The sequence below is a fragment of the Rhinoraja longicauda genome, chromosome 14 (genome assembly GCF_053455715.1).
Source record: "Rhinoraja longicauda isolate Sanriku21f chromosome 14, sRhiLon1.1, whole genome shotgun sequence".
Classification (NCBI taxonomy): Eukaryota; Metazoa; Chordata; class Chondrichthyes; order Rajiformes; family Arhynchobatidae; genus Rhinoraja; species Rhinoraja longicauda.
Genome location: NC_135966.1, coordinates 42,710,057 through 42,731,663, shown reverse-complemented (window position 1 = coordinate 42,731,663; position 21,607 = coordinate 42,710,057). Strand labels below are relative to the sequence as shown.

The 21,607-nt window shown below is 45.4% G+C and overlaps 1 protein-coding gene across 3 annotated transcripts in view; it reads left to right on the top strand.

Annotated features, from left to right (window-relative positions):
- The first annotated feature begins 8,351 nt into the window (after positions 1-8,351).
- LOC144600231 (polyadenylate-binding protein-interacting protein 2-like) overlaps positions 8,352-21,607 on the top strand; it is a 36,309-nt gene continuing 23,053 nt past the window's right edge. The window contains exons 1-3 of one of the 3 annotated variants that reach the window (XM_078411777.1): positions 8,352-8,519; positions 9,765-9,911; positions 16,999-17,178. In XM_078411777.1, coding sequence (XP_078267903.1) covers positions 9,774-9,911; positions 16,999-17,178 — 318 coding nt within the window. In that variant the 5' untranslated portion in view covers positions 8,352-8,519; positions 9,765-9,773. The remainder of the gene's footprint in view (positions 8,520-9,764; positions 9,912-16,998; positions 17,179-21,607) is intronic. The other 2 variants (XM_078411779.1, XM_078411778.1) reach the window with 2 other exon arrangements.

The following is a 21,607-nucleotide window of genomic DNA, read 5'->3' as shown; positions in this document are numbered from 1 at the left end:
TCCTTATCGGGAGATTCCTGCACTCCATATATGGCCCTTGCAGGCCCGATGGAAACTTCCTCTCAGGCTGCTTAATGGGTAAAAGTCATGTGACGGTAAACAGTTCAGAAGCGAGTGGCCGTTTGTATTGACACACCTAACCCCCCCCCCCCTCCCCCCCAGGGCGTTAATTCACCACATTACACAATAAGCACTTTCAGAGCCAAGGTTGCCTGCGCGCTCACATCGATGCAGACAAAGTGCAAAGACTGAGGCGGAGCCAGAGAGAGTTAGAACGAGGTTATGAAACTGGTTCCCGGTGAGGCTGGAACAGAGCCAGGCGATGATGTCAGTACTTACAATAGCAGTCTGCAGGGGCCATGTCACGCAGCCAGCAGCAGCAGCCTGTTACAACAGGCAATCGACTCAGCGCCAAGACAGCTCACACATTGCATACAACCTCTGATAGTACATTTAACACAATACACACTGCGTCCTTCCTTTTGTTAATGTGGCTAAAACTAGGTTATTGATAGATAAATGTCTATGAAATATGGTGTTCCAGGCCAGGCAAAACCAGACAATAAAATGGGATCATACTCAACCTCAGAACAATCTCCCCTCCCCACGTCTTCCCACCCCTTATCTCCCCCCTCTGCTTCCCCGTGCAGGCTAGTAGGTTAATTGATCACTGGAAATTAGCCCTGGGTAGGTGGGTGGCAGGAGAATCGGGGAGATGATGGGCATGCAGGAGAGAATAGGTTACAGGGAAATGTGGGGGAATGAGATTCATGAGGATGCCCTGAAAACCAACATAAACTCAATGGACCAAATGGCCTTCTGTAAATCTACAAACCAGAAGTTTTCTGCTTCACTGGTAGCCTGTGGGATGCATGCAGAAACCTAAAGTACAATCTGTTGTTCCAGTAAAGTACAATCCTTTCTGATACTCCAGTTTCCTAGATTGTCTAAATACAGACTGCCCCTTGTGCTGTTCCAGTAACCTGCAGCACCATCTATTTCTCCATTACATGGAATATCTGGTTACTTTAGTGACATGGTGTATCTTCTCTTTTTTCCAAAATGAGTGTCTCTGTTACTCCAGTAACCTGGAATACTACCTGCTATCTCAATAAAGTGGAGTACCATCTACTATACTAGTAACCTCGAACACTTGAACTTATCCAGCAAACTGAGGTTCATTTTGGGGTACCTCCTGTTTCTGTAGCCAACTGGAATGCTTTTGTTGCTCCAGCCTTCGTCACAGTCTGAGACTCCAGCAATCTTGGTGTCATCTGCAAACTTACTAACCAACCTGTTTACTAAACAATCAGTTTACTGGATCCAATAACCTGGATAGCATTCTGTTACTCCATTCAACACGAGTATCTTCTGTCACATCAACTAACATGGAATGTCTTTTGCAGCTCTATTAATCAGGAGAATCATTTATTAATGATAACCAGGAATGCCTGGTATGACCTCCGAGTACTTTCTGTAGCTCCAAGAGCCTGGGTATCATCTATTACTCCAGTGACCTGCAGTGCCTTCTGTTATTCCTTTAAACTGAAATCTATTTGATTACTCCAGTAAACTGAACCACCTTGCAATACTCTATAGTAATAAAGGGTATCTATGGGTACTCCTATTACAGGACTCAACATTGCCACTGAACCTGGTCCTCCAGAAATGCCTCTCTTTTCCAAGTAACCCGTGTCCTTCTGTTGCACTAGAAACCTGGGACACCTTCCATTCCTTCAGCGAGTTGGAATACCTACTGTTAAAACCTGTTACATGGAGTAACCTGTTATTGCATTAACCCAGGATGCCGTCAGCTTTGTTGATCTATTAGTTTTATCTCTTACTCCATTAGTTTTATCTATTACTCCAGCCATTTAGACCACTTTCCGTTAACCCAGTATCATTGATTGAAATAGTCAATTAACCTGGAATATTTACCATACTTAAGCTATGGAACAATATTGACTATTCTCCAGTCCTCTGGGACCTCTCCTGTGGCAAGAGAAAATACATAGATCTTTTTCAAGGCTCCTGCAATCTCCTCTCTTGCCTCTCTCAATAGCCTGGGATAAATCCCATCAGCTGGGGAAATGTAATCACCTTAATGCTCTTCAAGAGCCCAATGCCTCCTCCTTCTTAATCTCAAACTGCCCTTGCATATTAGCATCCTCCATACTGATCTCACTAACCTCCATGTCTTTCGCCTTGATGAAAACAGATTTAGTACCGCATCTACGTCTGGTGACTCCTAGCACAAGAGTACATCTGGTGAGTCCTAGACCAAGAAGGTCTTTGACCTGAAACGTCATCTATCCATGTTTTCCAAATGCCGCCTGACCAGTTGAGTTACTCCAGCACTTTGTGTCCTTTTATGGGAAAGTAGCAATTAGGACCAGTAAGTTCAAAGGAAGGACAGACAGGGAGAGGTGAAGGAATATGGCAAGGCTGTTGGGCTCAAATGTGTATATTTCAATGCAAGGAGTATTGTGGGGCAAGCGGATGAACTTAGATCCTGGATTTGTGCTTGAGACTATGATGCAGAAACATGGTTGTGAAAGAGACACAACTGGCAGCTAAATATTCCGGAGTTTTGATTTTTCCGATGTGATGGAGATGAACAGAAAAGAGATGAGAAGCTGCTCTACTGTCACAGCAGCACTTGTAGGGGACAGACTGAAGGGTACGACTGCTGAAGCGAAATGGATAGAGCTTAATAACAAGAAAACACTCGAATGGAATTGTGTGATAGGCCCTGCAATATTAAATGGGAAACATGCGAACAGATATATAGACAGATTGCACAGAGTCCTTTACTCAGAGTTGGGGAATTAAGAAACAGAGGACATGGGTTTAAGCTGAGAGGGGAAGGATTTAATGGGAAGCTGAGGGCAACTTTTTTTGCACAGCAGGTGGTAGGTATATGGAATGAGCTGCCAGAGGAGATGGTTGAGGCAGATACTACAAAAATATGTAAAAGACATTTGGACGTACATGGATAGGAATGGTTTAAAGGGATATGGGCCAAACGCGGGCAGGTGGGACTAACATTGATGGCGTGGGCAGTTGGGCCAAAGGGCCTGTTTCCATGCTATTTGTTTCTATTATCAACGGATACCAAAGCAACAGGGTTGGCTTAGTGAGTGAATGGTGCCAAAAGCTTAGACAGAGCAAAATTTATTAGGTGTATCAAAGAAGGTTTCTTGAAACAGTGTGTACATAGTCCAACCCGAAAAGGGAACATACTGGACCTTCTGTTGTGAAATGATCTTGACCGGGTGACTGGTGATTCAGTGGAAGAGCATTTGTGATCACAACAGTGTTTTAAGATTATTTTGAATATGAATAAGGCTGGACCTTGTGGGATGGTACTGAATAGGTAAATGACCACATTTGTAGGCAGGAGCATGAGAGGGCACACTGGGAGCTGTTGTTATTGGGCAAGTCCGCATCTAATGTGGCCAGTTAATCAAAGCTTCGAACTGGCATGTTCCAGTAAGGAGTAGGGATAAGGATGGCAAAGTAAGAAAATCTTGGATGAGCAGAGGTTGTAAGTTCAGTCAAAAAGAAAAAGGAAGTGCATGCAAAGTTTAGGAGAATGGAATCAGATAAGGCCTTTGAGGAATATAAAGAAAGGTGGAAAGAACTCAAGTGAGCGATTAGAATGGCCAAACAGGGCCATAAAATGTTTTTGGCAAGTTGGATTAAAGAAAATTACATGGCCTTTTATAACTAAACTGGACCAAGTGGATCTGTTGGGCCCAAACCTCTCTTGCATTGGTGCAGCACCCTCTCCTCCCCCCCTCCCACCGCCTCCCCCCCCTCCCACCCCCCCCTCCGGGCTGTCCACACTGTACAGATACAGGATAAAGAAAATAATGTATCGTGCAAGATAAAATCCAGTAAAGTTCGATTATTGATAGTCCAAGGATCTCCAATGAGGTAGATAGTAGCTCAGGACCACTCTTTAGTTGTTGATAGGATGGTTCAGTTGTTTGCTGACAGCTGGGAAGGAACTGTCCCTGAATCTGGTGGTGTGCATTTTTACAATTCTGTACCTCTTGCTGATGGGAGGAGACGAGGGAGTGACCGCGATGAAACTCGTCCTTGATTATGCTGGTGGCCTTGCCGAGGCAGTATGAAGTGTAGAATGGAGTCATGGGAAAGGAGGTTGGTTTGTATGACGGTCTGAGCTGCATCCAAAATGCTCTGCAATATCTTGCGGCCTTGGATGGAGCTGTTCCCAAACCTTGTTGTGATACATCCCGATAAAATGCTTTCTAAGGTGCCTCTGTCAAAGATGGTGAGAGTTATTGGGGACATGCCAAACTTCCTGTTTTCTTTGGAAGTAGAAGCATTGGGTCCTTTCTTGAAGGAAGTAGAGGGGTTGGGGTGCTTTCTTGGAGGAATTAGGGGGGTTGGGGTGCTTTCTTGGAGGAAGTAGAGGCATTGGGTCCATTCTTGAAGGAATTAGAGGGTTTGGGGTGCTTTCTTGGAGGAATTAGAGGGGTTGGGGTGCTTTCTTGAAAACTAGAAAAGTAAGAAAGAGATATAGATGAGTTATGAGGAAGAAATGTTCATCCACCCCAAGGGTGATGAAACCTGAAACCTGTCTGAGGGTATTGGTTTATTATTGTCATGTGCGCTGACATTTAGTGTGAAACGTTGTTTGCATGCCTTCCAGTCAAATCATACTACACATGAGAACAATCAAGCGATACACAAGTACAACAGGTAAAGCAAAGAGAAAAATATCAGAGTGTAGAGTTTAGTATTACAGTGATATAGTGTTACAGTTACAGAACAAGTGCTGCTAACAAAAGTGCAAGGTCTGCAATGATATAGGTTGTCCGTTCAGGTGTATATCCCAGTGATAAACCAAGCTATAGTAGGCTGTGGACCAAGTCCTATAAAATGAGATAAGGTGGGATGTATGTGATGGTCACTGTGGACACAGTAGGCCGAAGAGTCCCAACATAGGAGCTGTACAATGTAACTTCATTTCACTATCTGAACTGTATTTTTTTTTTAACTTGAAACTGGTAGTCTACTCAATAGTAAGAAAGAGACTTCTCCTGAAATATTTTCCGTTTCTTCATGTGGTGACTGAGTCATTGAGCATTTCCAGCATTTTCTGTTTTTAATTCAGATTCCCAGTACCAGTAGATAGACACAAAATGCTGGAGTAACTCAGCGGGACAGGCCGCATCTCTGGGGAGAAAAAAATGGGTGATGTTTCGGGTCAAGACCCTTCTTCGGACTCAACCCGGATCCAACCTCTCGACCCAAAAACGTCACCCATTCCTTCTCTCCAGAGATGCTGGCCGTCCTGCTGTTACTCCAGCATTTTGTGTTTATCTTCAGTGTAAACCAGTATATGCAGTTCCTTCCTTCACATTCCCAGTACCAGTAGTTCTGTTCTAATGCTATGCTCCTAAGAAACTTCATATTTTGGAAAAGCACATTATAAAGACAATTTTGTCAAAGTTGGAAAGGTAGTTTGACACCACAAAGTTTTAGACTCACAATACCCAAGTTTGTTTTCCTGTAGGATTTAAAAAAATAAAAGATGTTTCAATAGTAATGTTTATTTTTGTTACTGCAAGCTAAAAATACTAAAGGCTGTACCTTACATTGTTTATTAGTGTTGGTGCATAAGTGTCAATAGATGTCTGTTAATTTCAATGGCCACCCTCAGTTAAAATAGCAGCTGCATTTTTGAGAAACAATGGTGTTTCAATCCTGCAGGAAGGTTACATAGAAACAATTTTTTGGTTCCCTATACTATTTAAATTGAAGACCGCTTTTTTTCTGCTAATCAATTCCCAAAGTAATGTTCAAGTAGTTCTCTAGTTCTCGATCGAAATCGGGTTATAACCAATTCGGTCCGCATAATACAAATAATGAAAGAAGGAATCGCAGATGCTGGCTTAAAAAAGGGACACAAAGTACTGGAATAACTCAGCAGGTCAGGCAGCATCTCTGGAGAACACGGATAGGTGACATTTGGATCAGGACCCTTCTTCAACCTTTCTGGGCTTTTCTATGCAAATAATATTTCCTAATTCATCAATCGCATTTTCTCCTATTTGCGTTATGGAACCAGACATGTACTGCAATTTGTCCTTAATATTCATTAGTAAACCTGACCACAACACTATCTTGACAATATTATTTATGTTATATATTTTATTATATTATATAATTTATATTATATTTAAACACTATTTAACACTATATCAGTTGCTGATGAAGCTTTGCAGGTTCAGTCATGGCCACTTGCCACCATGACCTGGGCTTGCCAACATGCACCACCATACCCTGCAGACTTTTCAATAACCCAGCAGGTGATGCAAAACTGCTGAAAATGGAAGAATAAAACTGCACAGACCACAAACATGGGTTTGGTAAGAATGGGTTGGGTTGAGTGGGGAGAGGTTGAATTGAGCTGGGAGATGAGAGGTAAGTGGGGGGTGAAAGTGTACAACATGTGTGAAAGTGTGTAGGAAGGAACTGCAGATGCTGGTTTACATCGATAATAGACACAACATGCTGCAGTAATTCAGTGGGACAGGCAGCATCTCTGGAGAGAAGGAATGGGTGATGTTTTGGGTTGAAACTCTTCTCGACCCGAAACATCACCCATTCCTTCTATCCAGAGATGCTGCCTGTCCTGAGCTACTCCAGCATCTTGTGTCCATGTGTGAAGGTGTGGTGGGATGAGCCCAAGGTGATGGTGAAGGAAAAGGTCCAGAAATTAAGATGTTGGGAGGGAGTAGAGTCATAAAGTCATAGAACGATACAGTGTGGAAACAGGCCTTTCGGCCCAATGTGCCCACACTGGCCAACAAGGTCCCAGCTACACTAGTCCCATTTGTCTGCGCTTGGTCCATATCCCTCCAAACCTGTCCTACCCATGCACCTGTCCAGAGGTGTGTGTTAGGTCGTAGGATTGGGGTGAGTATGTGTGGAGGGTTTTTTTCCTTCACAAGGAATTCTTCAATTAATCACAAATACAGAGTAATGAAAAAAATCAAGACTGCCATTGGCAGTTTGCAAGCACCAAACAGTTATCAAATGACAATGTTGTGAACCTTACATAACAATACACTTCAGCCCACGTGGTGACCAGCGTTCATGGAAGCCCCCCAGAGTCCCCATGTACACCATGTGCTCCCTCTCCAGGGACACGCGGGCATGGACGTAGGCCTGGAAGAGGGGCAGGCAGTCGGCTCGGGCAGAACCCTCGACTGCCCACAGCCTGGACCCACGAGCGGCCATCTTGGCCAGGCCCAGGAGCAAACCGACAGGGAGACCCCCTCCCCATTCCGTGCTGAGTGACCACTGATCAGGAGCCTGGGGCTAAAATGTGTGTGGGAGATGGGTATGAGAGGGGATGAGCTTGGTACAGGGAATCTGAAGTAGGGTCTCGACCCAAAACGACACCCATCCCTTCAATCCAGAGATGCTGCCTGTCCCGCTGAGTTACGCCAGCATTTTGTGTCTATCTATGAGGAGTGATTTGGTATGAGGGTGTGTTAGAGCGGAAGGAATGTGCGTAAGGGGGGAAGGAGTGTGTGTGAGAGGGGAAGGAGTGTGTGTGAGAGGGGTTGGAGTGTGTGTGTGAGGGGTTGGAGTGTGTGAGAAGAGTTATGTGTGTGTGTGGGACGGGTTGTGTGTGTGTGAGAGAGAATATGTGTGAGAGGGGTTGTGTGTGTGTGAGAGGGGATTGAGTGTGTGTGAGAGGGGAGGGAGTGTGTGTGAGAGGGGAGGGAGTGTGTGTGAGGGGAGTGTGTGTGAGGAGGTAGGGAGTGTTTGTGAGAGGGGGAGTGTGTGAGGGGGTAGGGAATGTGTGAGGGGGTAGGGAGTGTGTGAGTGGGTAGGGGATGTGAGTGGAGGGGGTGAATAAGGGGGCAGGGGGTGTGTGAGTGGGGACGGGGGGTGTGAGGGGGTAGGGGTGTGTGAGGGGGCAGGGGGTGTGTGAGGGGGTAGGGGGTGTGTGGGGGGTAGGGGGTCTGTGAGGGGGTGTGTGAGGGGAGGGGATGTGTGAGGGGGTGGGGTGTGTGTGAGGGGAGGGGGTTTGTGATGGGGTAGGGAATGTGTGAGGGGGTAGGGAGTGTGTGAGGGGTGTGTGTGGGGGGTAGGGGGTCTGTGAGGGGAGGGTGTGTGTGAGGGGGTTGTGAGTGGGTAGAGGGTGTGTGAGGGGAGGGGGGTGTGTGAGGGGGAGGGTTTGTGTGTGAGGGGAGGGTGTGTGTGAGGGGAGGGGGTGTATGAGGGGAGGGGTTGTGTGAGGGGAGAGGCAACTTGACTGTCCGGCCCTTGCGCTTCCAGTTTGTTGCAGCAGGGGCAGACTGTGATGTCACAGACGGGAGCTGCGGCCACGCAGTGAGGCCGCGCTGCTCGCTGTGTGCGGGCTGAGTCTGGAGTAATCGTGGTGAAGCATTGCTGAGCCTTGGCCACAGCGCCACTGAGCCGCCCTGCGACAGTAAGCTTGTGGATTGAAGCCGGCCTGAGCACGCACAGTGAGTGATACACAGTCGAGCGAGCGAGCGTTGCATGCGGGCAGCTGCTCACGGTGGCAACAGCCCAGCGCCACAATGAGAAACACCGCGATACAGTCCCGCCCCGAACCATGGCTCCCACACCCCGAACCCGGGCTTCCCACTCCCCCCTAACCCGGGCTTCCTCCCTCTCCCTCCCCCCCTCCCCCTCCTCTAACCCAGCCTCCCCCCTCTCTAACCCAGCCCCCCCCCCCCCTCTACCCCGAGCCCCCCCCCCCCCCCCCCCAGCTCAAGGTCGCCCCTGATTCCCACTGTTTCCCTCGCCTCCCAGTGGATGAACGAACACTCTCCCAGTGCTGCCTCTGCTGGGTCACAGTGTTCCTCGCCACTTGCTCGGTCACCACAGTGTTCTTCACCCAGTGAGTGGCTCGTCGCTGCAACTTTCACAGTTCAGCTCCCGCACTCTAACGAGAACAGTGCTTCAACTTTGGGGACGATGCTGTTGTTTGTCAGGGAATTGGGGTTGTAATACGCTTCATATGCACAGGAAATGTCAGAAGAGGACGTGAGTAGCATCATGTCATGTTCAGGATGGTAATGAATCATTCAGGTTCAGAGATAATCAAGATAAAAGCGATTTAGCTGGGAACAGAATTGCTGGTCAGTGAGATAAGAAACTGTTAATGTTCGCCAAAATCAGAAAGAGCCAGGCCCTTTGGCTAATTCAGTCTGTACTGATCATCAATCTCATTCATACAAATCCTACATAATCCTATTTCAGGTCCCATTGGACACTATAATGAATAATAATCTTAAAAATCTTTTAGACCAAACTCTTATGCTTACAAGTTCACCAGGTGAGGTAAGATGCATTTAGACAATGTCAGTCAATGTTCACAGGAGATAGGCTGATGCAGATTTATGTTTCTCACAACATGGAAGGCCATTTTGCCCATTGATGCAATGCTGACTTGTGGAGTCACTCCTATCCCTCACATGTCCTGCAACCTATTTTTTTTCACATATGCCCATTAACAGTCCTTGATTTTCCTTCCACCCACTTACACGAGGGGTAACTTACAGGAGTCATTTAATCTATCGACATGTCTTTGGGATGTGGGTGAGGGATCACAGGAAGAATTTGCAAACCATGCTGTGTCAGAGGCCAGGATCAAACCCAGTTTGCAGGAACTAACCACACGGCACCAGAGGCAGTGGTTCATGCCTGGAGATCACACAACCTCTCCAAACCCCTCTGTTTAATAGGTAGCAAGAATGAAAGACCCAAGTCAGAACAAGAATATTCCGAGCATCAACAATGACGACGTAATACTGAATGGTCACTCGTTCGATGACGATAATCCCTTTGCAGAGTACATGTGGATGGAAAACGAAGAGGAATTCAATAGACAGGTAACAACTGCTGTGGCTGATTATATATTTTCAGATGCAACAGAAACTTGCTCCAGCAATTGCAATTTACTGTCTGTAAGTATGTAACCTACGTATATTTAAACTAGATTGATTAGTGTCAATGTAACATATCAAACTATTGTGCACTTAAAATGCATATAATGAATATACAGTGTATGCACATTATGAGATCAGGCCCATGATACATGACTTGGACAAGTAGTCTGTCTTTTCTGCTAACGAACCTTTGCCGGCTTGCTGTGCTGCTTTCCATGTATATTTATACAAACATGAGGATATATTTTCTAGAATTAAGACAGGAAAATTCCCCAAACCCAATTTATTGAAAACAGAATAATCTGGAAATATGTAGGAAGGAACTGCAGATGCTGGTTTAAACCGAAGATAGACACAAAAAGCTGGAGTGACTCAGTGGGTCAGACAACATCTCTGGAGAAAAGGAATAGGTGACGTTTCAGGTCGAGACCTTTCTTCAGACAGAGTCAGGGGAAAGGGAAATTAGAGATATAGACTGATGTAGAGAGAGGGTAGACACAAAATGCTGGAGCAACTCTCTGGAGAGGAATGGGTGATGTTTCGGGTCGATACCCTTCTTCAGATGAAACGTTACCCATTCCTCTCCAGAGATGCTGAGTTATTCCAGCATTTTCTGTCTACCTTCGATTTAAACCAGCATCTGCAGTTCTTTCCTACCGTGATTTAAAGAGATGTAGAACAAATGAATGAAAGATATGCAAAAAAGTAAGATGAGAAAGGAAACAATCCATTGTTAGCTGTGTGCTAGGTGAAAACGAGTAGACAGTGAGACTCAACAAGACAACTTTGAAGCTGGTACGACTTGGGTGGAGAAAGAAGGGATGCAAGAGTTATTTGAAGTTAGAGAAATTAATATTCATACCACTGGGTTGTAAATTGCCCAAGCAAAATATGAGATGCTGTTCCTCCAGTTTGCGTTTAGTTTGAGATCCTCTACTCGTGCCTCGGTGAGAAACTGGGTGAGAAAAAACAGGATAGAGTCAAGGTATGGAAAAATAAGTTCAGAGCGCAGGAATAGGCAGACAAAATAGGCCGACAAGAACAGTGCTGTTTACATCTCGGGTAAAGGCGGTGTGGTTAGTGCACTATCACAGAAGCACCTACGATATGTCCAATGATATTTTCTCACCAGCACCCCACACATATATCTGGAATCTGGATTTCTCCTACTTTTGTTCTGATGTCCCCCCTACATCATTATCCTAAAGCACCGACTGAGGTTCTTACACTTGGGTCTACTTAGCCATCACCAGTTCCTCTCCTTCTTTCCACTCTCATGTTGTTTGGTTAATATCTATTCTGCAATGAAAGGATGAAATCAAAATTTGCTAGAGATTCTTAATTAGTAGGGCAATGTTCATGGAGGTAGAACCAAATGTAACATCTTCAATGGGTCATCGATGCTTACAAAAAGGAAGACTGAAACCATTGTCCTTTGATTCCCATTGCCAACTCACTTTTCAATCCACAGACTCCATCCTTGTATCTGTCCACTCTTTGGAGGTTAATTCCCTCTGTTTAACTTCACTCAGCTGGGCTTTCGTCTATGTGACCCATCCATTATCTCTGTATAATTGCCCAATTCTGCCTCAGCATATATTATGCAAAGATTCTCACTTGTTTTCTTGTTTTCTCTGTACTCAACTACTTCACTTGTCTTTTGGCCAATCTTGCATTTACAACTTTCCCTGCAATTTGGTTCATCCGAAGCTCCGCTATCCTCATCTTAATTCAGCCAATTCACTGATCGCTATTGTGCGTGTTGATTTTTTTTATTGGTTGAGCGTTGCTTTGATTTTGAAATTTCTACCCTTGTTTTCAAATTCCTCTATAAACTGGGCGGCACGGTAGCGCAGCGGTAGAGTTGCTGCTTTACAGCGAATGCAGCGCCGGAGACACGGGTTTGATCCTGACTACGGGTGCTGCACTGTAAGGAGTTTGTACGTTCTCCCCGTGACCTGCGTGGGTTTTCTCCGAGATCTTCGGTTTCCTCCCACACTCCAAAGACGTACAGGTATGTAGGTTAATTGGCTGGGTAAATGTAAAAATTGTCCCTAGTGGGTGTAGGATAGTGTTAATGTACGGGGATCACTGGGCGGCACGGACTTGGAGGGCCGAAAAGGCCTGTTTCCGGCTGTAGATATATGATATGATATGATATGATATGATATGGCAGTCCCTCTTCACCTGGCTAACTGCACCATACAGATTTTTTTTGCTCCACAATTTGATAGTCATGGTTTCACCTATTTAGGCCTGCCTTAAATACCCGTTGAAAATCACAATCTCCTGCTCTCCTTCGGAAGTTTAAGCAATTAGCCTATTTAACTAGGTTATCATTAGGTGGCAAGTGGAAGTGGAGTTGCTACTTTGCAGTGCCAGAGACCCGGGTTTGATCCTGACTACCAGGGGTGCAATGCTGCTGGAGCGCCGCTCCGGCACCTCTGTAAAAAAAAAAATCTCAAAATAAACAGCGGGGAATTTTAACTCGTGGGGAATTTACCAGCGGCCGCTCTGGCACCAGTGACAGCTCCGGCACCTAAAAAATGAGCACTGCAACACTGCTGACTACGGGTGCTGTTTGTACGTTCTCCTTGTGACCATATGGGTTTTCTCTGGGTGCTCTGGTTTCCTCCCCCACACCAAAGACGTACAGGTTTGTAGGTTAATTGGCTTCTATTAAATGTAAATTGTCCCTTGTGTGTAGGATAGTGCCAGTGTATGGGTTTATCGCTGGTCGGCGTGGGATGAAGGGCCTATTTCATCCAACTGATTTCATTGTCCTCTGTGTTCTTCACCTTGGTGAATACAGATACAAAGTACTTGTTCAGTAGTTTGCTTACATCCCCTGACTCCAAGCATAAATTCCTCCCTATCTTCTCCCTGATTACCCTCATATTTTTAATGTGCATCTCAAAAGCCTTGGGATTTTCTTTAATCTGACAGGCCAATTACATTTCATGGCCTCTTTTGACCCTTCTAATTGCCCATTTATTTTCTTTCTAGCCTGTTTTATATTCCTATAAGGCTCTGTCTGATTTCATCATATGCTTTTTTTTGGACTAAATTTGCCACCTCTTTGGTCATCCAAGGTTCTCTGATTTTGCCATATGTTTCCCTCCTCCTTCCTGAAACATGTCAGTTATGAACTCTGATCAGCTGGGCTTTAAGCGACTTCTACATGTCAGATGTGATAACTGCTCCCAATTTACTCTGAAGGTAGACACAAAAAACTGGAGTAACTCAACGGGTCAGGCAGCATCTCTGGAGAGAATGAAAGGTGCCGTTTCGGGTCGAGACCCTTCTTCAGACTGGTTTTACTTTCTGGCGTTACTGAATTTACTGTCCCCAGATCCTGCATAATAATGCTGTAATCTGCTTTACCCCAATTTAGTACTTTCCCCCAAACTCCAAACTTGTCCTTCATAACGATCTTAAAACTCTATGAAGTTGTGATCACTGTTCCCAAAATGCTCTTCCACAGAAACACCAGTCACCTGGCCAGACTTGTTTCCCAATACAAGATCCAGTAGGGTCCCTCTTCAAGTTGGACTATCGCACATTGTTTCAGGAAACCCTCTTGGACACACCTAACAAATCCTGTCCCGTCTAAGCCCTTTGCACCAAGTCCCAGTCAATATTTGAGAAGTTAAAGTTGCTCACCACGACAACACTTTTGCTTTTGCATCATTCCGTAATCTATCTACATATCTGTTCCTATATTTCCCGCTGGCTATTGGGAGGCCTGCAATATAATCACACCTACAGCACCTATCCACATTGCCTCAGTGGAAGAAACCTCCAGCACGTCCTCTCTGAGTGCATCCGTGACATTGTCACTGATAAGTAAAGCAGCAACTTTATGTCTAATATCACATCTGAAACATTGAAACACAGAAATATTGAGCTGCCAGTCCTGTCCTCTCCAATGTCTCCGTAATGGCCTTAACATTATAGTTCCAAGCACTGATCCTTGCTTGATGTTCATCTGCTTTACCCACAACACTCCTTGCATTGAAATAAACATATTTCAGACCATCAGTTTCACCATATTCCTTCACTTCTCTCTGCCTGCCTTTCCTTTGAGACTGACTGGTCGTAAGTTCCACCTTCCCATCATTTCTTTATTTGCTGACGTTCTGATCTGGTTTCCACCCCTCTTCCACTCTAGTTTAAACCTTCCTAGGAAACATTAGTGAACCTCCCAGCAAAGGTTATTGGTCCCTTTTCAGTTCAGGTGCAACTTGTCCCTCTTGTAGAGGACACCTCCGGTCCAGAAGAGTTAAGGCATGAGTGTTTTATTGTCATATGTCCCAGATAGAACAATTAAATTATGCAGCTGGGCAACTGCTACAGATGTAATTCTCAGGGGAGCTGGAACCCTCCCTGCAACAGCAGCTTACCATTGCCCAAACTGCCATTCTCACTGCACTACCACGAGAGGAACTCATAAAAAAGAAAATAATGACATCTTATTTTACTCTCTACCTCTGCTCAGCCTCCTCACCAAAGCCTCCTGAGCCTAACCCAAACGCTTGCCCTGAAACATCTCAACACACACTCTCTCCCAACACAGCCGCTCCCAATAGTCTGCTCTACTTTCCCTTGTTCTGATTAGCGGCTGTGCCTCTTCTCTGCTCGGCCTCGGGGTCAATACCGGCTGGCTCTCCGATTCCCAAACTGCTCTCTTTTAATTCTACCGCTGTCTTTCTGCTTTAATAATACGGGAAGGGAACAGGCCCTTTGGCCCAACTTGTCCACTGACAACCAAGATGCTTTGTCTAAGCTAGTCCCATTTGCCCCGTTTGACCCATAACTCTCTCAACCTTTCTCATCATTAAGTCATAAACTATGAAATCAAGAGTCTGAGCCCACCTGTCTATATTAATCCCGTTGTTGTGGGGTTTTCCTGTGGCCTCCTATGTCATGGCATTTCAAGTACTCATCCAAATACTTCTTAAATGTTATGAGTCACCTTCTCTACTATCTAATGAGGAGGTCCTGTTTGATCAAAAAATATTGTTTAAATCCATGCAGTTGTCCTATCTTAATCTATGATGTCTGATGATAGACATCTCTACTGAGGGGAAATTATTTCTCCATCTATTCTATCAATGCCTTTCATAATTTTGAACACCTCAATTCTGTCCTCCAGCACTCGAGAGAACCAATTCCAGTCTACCTGGTCTTCTGACACTGAAACACTATTCCAGGAGGGCAAAAAGGGACATGACATAGATTTGGCTGATAAGGTAAAGGAGAACCCATAGATGTTCTACAGGGATATTCGGGGCAAAAGATGAACCAGGGAGAGAATGAGGTTGTTTAATTGTGGAGGAATAGGATATGGGTGAGGTGTTAAATGAATAGAGACCCAACCGTTTTCCCTCTCATAACACTCACCTCTGCCTGGTGCAACTTGTCCTCACCTTCAACAACTATGCTGTCCGGGCACCTCCATTACAAGGGTGAGGCTGCATGCAAACCAGAGGAACAGGACGTTATGTTCCGCTAGGATAGCTTACAATCTAATGGTATGAACATTGAATTCTGCAATTTTAGTTAATTGACCTACTAACAGCCCCCTCTCTATGGAGAAGATAGATTTAGAGGGATATGGGCCAAATGCAGGTAGGTGGAACTCGTGTAGATGGACTTGTTAGTTGGTGTGAGCAAATTGGGCCAAAGGGCCTGTTTCCACGCTCTGTGACTCCATGACTCCAAATTCATGGGACCTGATCAAGTGTATCAAAGAATATTGAGAGAAGCTGGGGAAGAAATTATTGGACTACTGGCAGAGAATTTTGTACCATCGTTAGGTACTAGTGAGATGCTGGAAGAATGGAGGGTGGCTAATGTGCTTCTATTTAAGGAAGGCTGCATAGAAAAACCTGGAGCTACAGACTGATGAACCTGATATCGGTGGTGGGTACGTTGACATTAAATTATTATTGCCACATGTATGGAGATGGAACAAAGAACTGTGCAACACAATGACAGGTCCTTCGGCTCCTATGTGCTCAAGATGATGCAAAATCAAACAAATTATTTTTGCCTGCACGTGATCCACATCCATACATTCGCTGCATACTTATATTGCCCATGCAAAAATCTCTTAAACGCCTCTGTAGCATATGCTTCCACCACCAGCCTTACCAGCCCACTTCAGGATATAGAATATGGCTTGCTAGCCAAAAATATCAGAGTTTTTTCAGATACATAAAGAGTAAAAGAGAGGCAAGGGTGTACATTGCTGTAGAGATTGTGGAGGCATTAGTAATGATCTTTCAAGAAAGAGAGGCAAGGGTGTACATTTGACTACTGGAAAATGATGCTGGAGAAGTAATAATGGGGAACAAAGAAATGGCAGATGAACTGAATAATTTTTTTGCATCAGTTTTCACAGTCAATGACACCTGCAACATGCCAGCAATTCAAGAGGGTCAGGGGATAGAAGTGAGTGCATTCGCTACTCCTAAGGAGAAGGTTCTTGTGAAGCTGAAAGTTCTGAAGGTGGATGTCACCTGGACTACAGCCCAGGGGTCTAAAAGAGGTAGCTGTAGAGATTGTGGAGGCATTAGTAATGATCTTTCAAGAATCATTAGAGTCAGTAATGGCCTCAGTGAATGGTAGGACTCTGGAGTGTTGTAGAGCAGAGGAATCTAGGAGTGCAGGTACATAGTTCCTTGAAAGTGGCATCATAAGTATACTGGGTGGTCAAGAAGGCTTTCAGTACATTGGCTTTCATCAGTTGTACAAGACATTGGTGAGGCCACATTTAGGGTAGTGTGTTCAGTTTTGGTCACATGTTACAGGAAAGATGTTGTTAAGCTGGAAATGGTGCAGAGAAGATTTATGAGGATGTTGCCTGGACTCGAGGGCCTGAGCTCTCGGGAGAGGTTGAGCAGGCTGGTACTTCAGCCACTTTGCTCCTTTGTCGCAGTCACTACAAACCATTGCTCATTTGTAAATGTGCAGAAGTCAGGTTTCTGGTATAACAAGGATTTCCCAAACGTTTCTTTGATCCTAGATTGTAGAGGAATTATGGGAGGAAGAATTTATCGAGCGCTGTTTTCAGGAAATGCTGGAGGAAGAGGAGGAGCATGAATGGTTTATTCCAGCAAGGGATCTTCCCCAGACCATTGGACAGATCCAGGATCAACTCAGTGGGCTCATGATCAACAGCAGCGGATCACTGGAGAACATCGTGGTAAGGACGAGCTCATATCTGAATGACAACATGGTGCAGGGCAACCATGGATGACACCGTGTTGTGTGGCTGCTTTATAGTAGAATATAATGTAATTTATTTGTTTTAGACAACCTTTACAAAATGGAAGAGGGATCTGTTCCTTTCTGTATGTGGGCATTTCTCTGTCACTCGCTCCCTTTTTCTGGCTATGTTGTCCTTGCTCTCACTCTGGCTCCTTTTGCATCTCTCTCTCTCCCTCTCTCCCTTCATTTCTGGGATGATTTTTGTGAAACTTTTTAAGAAAGGAGGGAGAGAGAAAACAGGACGTTATAGACCAGTTAGTGCATCAGTCACTGAAAGGAAGCTTGCAGGTGCAACAGGCAGTGAAGAAAGCCAATGGAATGTTGGCCTTAATAACAAGGGAGTTGAGTATATGAGCAAAGAGGTCCTTCTGCGTTTGTACAGGGCCCTAGTGAGACCACACCTGGAGTATTGTGTGCAGTTTTGGTCTCCAAACTTGAGGAAGGACATTCTTGCTATTGAAGGAGTGCAGCGTAGGTTCACGAGGTTAATTCCTGGAATGGCAGGACTGTCGTACGTTGAAAGACTAGAGCGACTGGGCTTGTACACTCTGGAATTTAGAAGGATGAGAGGGGATCTTATTGAAACATATAAGATTATTAAGGCATTGGACACGCTAGAGGCAGGAAACATGTTCCCGATGTTGGGGGGAGTACAGAACCAGGGGCCACAGTTTAAGAATAAGGGGTAGGCCATTTTGAACGGAGATGAGGAAGACCTTTTTCACTCAGAGTTGTGAAGGTGTGGAATTCTCTGCCTCAGAAGGCAGTGGAGGCCAATTCTCTGGATGCTTTCAAGAGAGACTTAGATAGAGCTCTTAATGATAGCGGAGTCAGGTGTTACGGGGAGAAGGCAGGAACGGGGTACCGATTGTGCATGATCAGCCATGATCACGGTGAATGGTGGTGCTGGCTCGAAGGGCCAAATGGCCTACTCCTGCACCTATTGTTTATTGTCTAATCTCCATTCTCCACTGGACCCTCTCGAACACCTGATTTGTAAATTGTCTTTTTGAAAATTCTGTATTACCACTCCCAAGTCCCTTTGGACCTCCAATTTCTGAATTCTCCCCCCCCCCCCCATTTAGAAAATATTCTACGCCTTTATTCGTACTACTGAAATACATGCCTGCACTTTGCTATGCTATTTTCCATCTGGCACTTCTCTGCCCACTCTCCCTGTCCAAGTCCTTTTGCAGAGTCCCTGCTTCTCGCTACGCTACCTGCCCTTCCACCTATCTTCGTATTATCTTGGATTACTGCCATGATATTCTCCTTAATTGATGACGCAACAATAAAGCAGGTTAGTTGGCTTCTGTAAATGGCCACCTCGTGTGTAGGATGCAAAACTGGGATAACATAGAAATAGTGTACGGGTGATCATTGTTCGGTATGGGCTCGGTGGGCCGAAGGGCTCGTTTCCACGCTGTATCTCTAAATCTAAAACTAACCTCCTCCTCTTTTTTTCCCCATCTCTATCTCTATCTCTATCTCTCATGTAGCACCTGTACCCTGGAATATTACGCTGCCAGTCCTGTTCCTCTCTTGTCCCCAGGTTTCTGTAATGGCTACAAAATCCCAGTCACACGGACCTATCCATACCCTAATTTATCCGTCTTGAATGTCAGGACTCACTTTGAAATAAATGCAATTCAATGCAACAGTCCTTCCTCGATCCCTGCTGTGCTCTTGCCTATTCCATCCACTGAACTGTTTTTCATCACTTTCCATACCGACTTCCAGCCTCTCACTTTCCTTACATCCCTCCTCCCCCCCCCCCCAAACTAGTTTAAACCCACCCATGTACCACTGGCAAACCCGCCCGCCTGTATATTGGTTCCCCTCCTGTTTAGGTGTAACCCATTCGTCTTGTACATGCCACTTTTGGCCTCAGAAGAGATCGCAATTGTCCAAAAATCTGAATCACTGCTCCCTGCACCAATGTCTCAGCCACGCTTTCATCTGTCCTATCAGCTTTATCAAATAGCACTAAGGATAATCCCAAGAATTTTTTTGTAAAGAAAGAAAAGGTAAATAGAGAGAGAGTGGGTCCCCTCAGGATTCAAAGTGGTCACCTCTGTGTGGAGCCACAGGAGATGGGCAAGGTCCTCAATGAGTATTTCTCCTCTGCTTTTACCGTGGACAAAGACTGGAGGACAGAGTACTTGGGGCAGTTATTGGAAATGTCTTGAGAGCAATCAGTGTTACGGTCGAGGAGGTGCTGAAGGTCCTGATGCGTATGAAGATCGATAAATCTCCCGGGCCTGATCAGATATATTTGATGACATTGTGGGAAGCAAGAGAGGAAACTGAGGGGGAGCCCTGGCCAAGATTTATGAGTCGTCATTAAATACAGGAGGAGGTGCAGGATGACTGGAAGGTGGCAAATATTGTGCCTCTATTCAAGAAGGGCTGCAGGGAAAATGCTGGGAACTATAGGCCAGTGATCTTAACATATGTAGTCAGAAAGTTACTAGAGAGTATTCTGAGGGATAGGATATACAGAAATTTAGATAGATAAGGACTGATGAAGAATAGTCAGCATCGTTTTGTATGTGGGAGGTCGTGTCTCATGAATCTGATTGAATTTTTTGATGATGTGACCAAAAAGGTTGATGAAGGCAGAGCTGGAGATATACATATTGATTTCAGCAAGGCATTTGACACGGTTCCATATGAAAGGCTACTCTGGAAGGTTAGATCGTTTGGGATCCAAGGAGAAATAGCTGAATGGATAGGAAATTGGCTTCATGGAAGGAAGCAGAGGGTGATGGTGGAATGTTGCTTTTCGGACTGGAGGCCTGTGACTAGTGGTGTGCCTCAGGGTTCGGTTCTGGGCCTATTGTTCTTTGTCATCTATATCATTGATTTGGATGAGAATGTACATGGCACGGTTAGCCAGTTTGCAGATGACCCAAAAGTTTGTGTTATTGCAGATAGTGAAGATGGCTGTCAAAAATTGTGATCTTGATCAGGTGGGTTGAGGAATGGTTGATGGAATTTAATATTGAGAAAAGTGAGAAGCTGCATTTTGGGAGGACTAACATGGGAAGTACCTAGTAAATGGTAGGGCTCCGGGAAGTGTTGTAGAGGATCTAGGAGTGCAGGTACATAGTTCATTGAAAGTGGCACCCCAGGTAGATAGGGTGGTAATAAAGGCTTTTGGCACATTGGTCTTCCCTCCTCCACCTCTCTCCACTTCCTGCAGACTGTTCCCTCCACAATCCCCTGGTTAACTCATCCTTTCCCACCCAAACCACCCCCTCCCCAGGTACCTTCTTCCCCTGCAACCGCAGGAGATGCAACACCTGTCTGTTTTCCTCCTCCCTCAACTCTGCCCAGAGACCCCGACAGGTGAGGCAGAGGTTCATTTGCACCTCCTCCAACCTCATCTACTGTATCCACTGTTCTAGGTGTGGACTCCTATTTCTCAGTGAGACAAAACGTAGACTGGGCGATCATTTCGCTGAACACCTTCGTTCAGTCCACCTTGGCCTATGCGATCTCCCGGTTGCCAAACATTTTAACTCCCCTTCCAATTCCCATACTGACCATTCTGTCCTGGGCCTCCTCCACCGTCAGTGAGACCACGTGCAAACCACCTCATATTTTACTTGGGCAGTATCTAGTGGTATGAGTATTGATATCTCTAATAACCCTTGCGTTTCCTCTCCATCCTAGCTGTCCTGCCAGTTCCACTGTCCGTATCCCTTTGTTATCACCTCTTCCACAGCCAACAATGGACCATTGTGGGCTCCACCTTTCCTGGGTCATCTCTGATTGTTCTGTACCTTTTTATACCTCCAGTTTCCTTCCCCCCAACTCTCAGCCTGAACAGGGGTCTTGACTCGAAACGTCACCTATTTCTTTCCTCCAGAGATGCTGCCTGAGCTGCTGAGTTACTCCAGCATTTTGTGCCTATCTATTGAGTATAGACGTTGGGAGGGCCTGAGCTATAAGGAGAGGTTGAGCAGGCTAGGACTTCCTTCGAGCGCAGGAGGATAAGGGGTGATCTTACAGAGGTGTACAAAATCATGAGAAGAATAGATTGGGTCGACGCACAATCTACACAGAGCCTGAGATGGGGAATCGAGAATCAGAGGATATAGGTTTAAGGTGCAGGAGTAAAGATTTAGTAGGAACCTCAGGGGTAGCTTGTTCACACAAAGGGTGGTGGGTACATGGAACGAGCTGCTGGAGGAGGTAGTTGAGGCAGGGACTATCCCAACATTTAAGAAATATTTAGACAGGTACATGGATAGGATGGGTTTAGAGGGATATGGGCCAAATGCAGGCAGGTGGCACTATCGTTGATGAGACATGTTGGTCGGTGTGGGCAAGTTGGGCCGAAGGGCCTGTTTCCATGT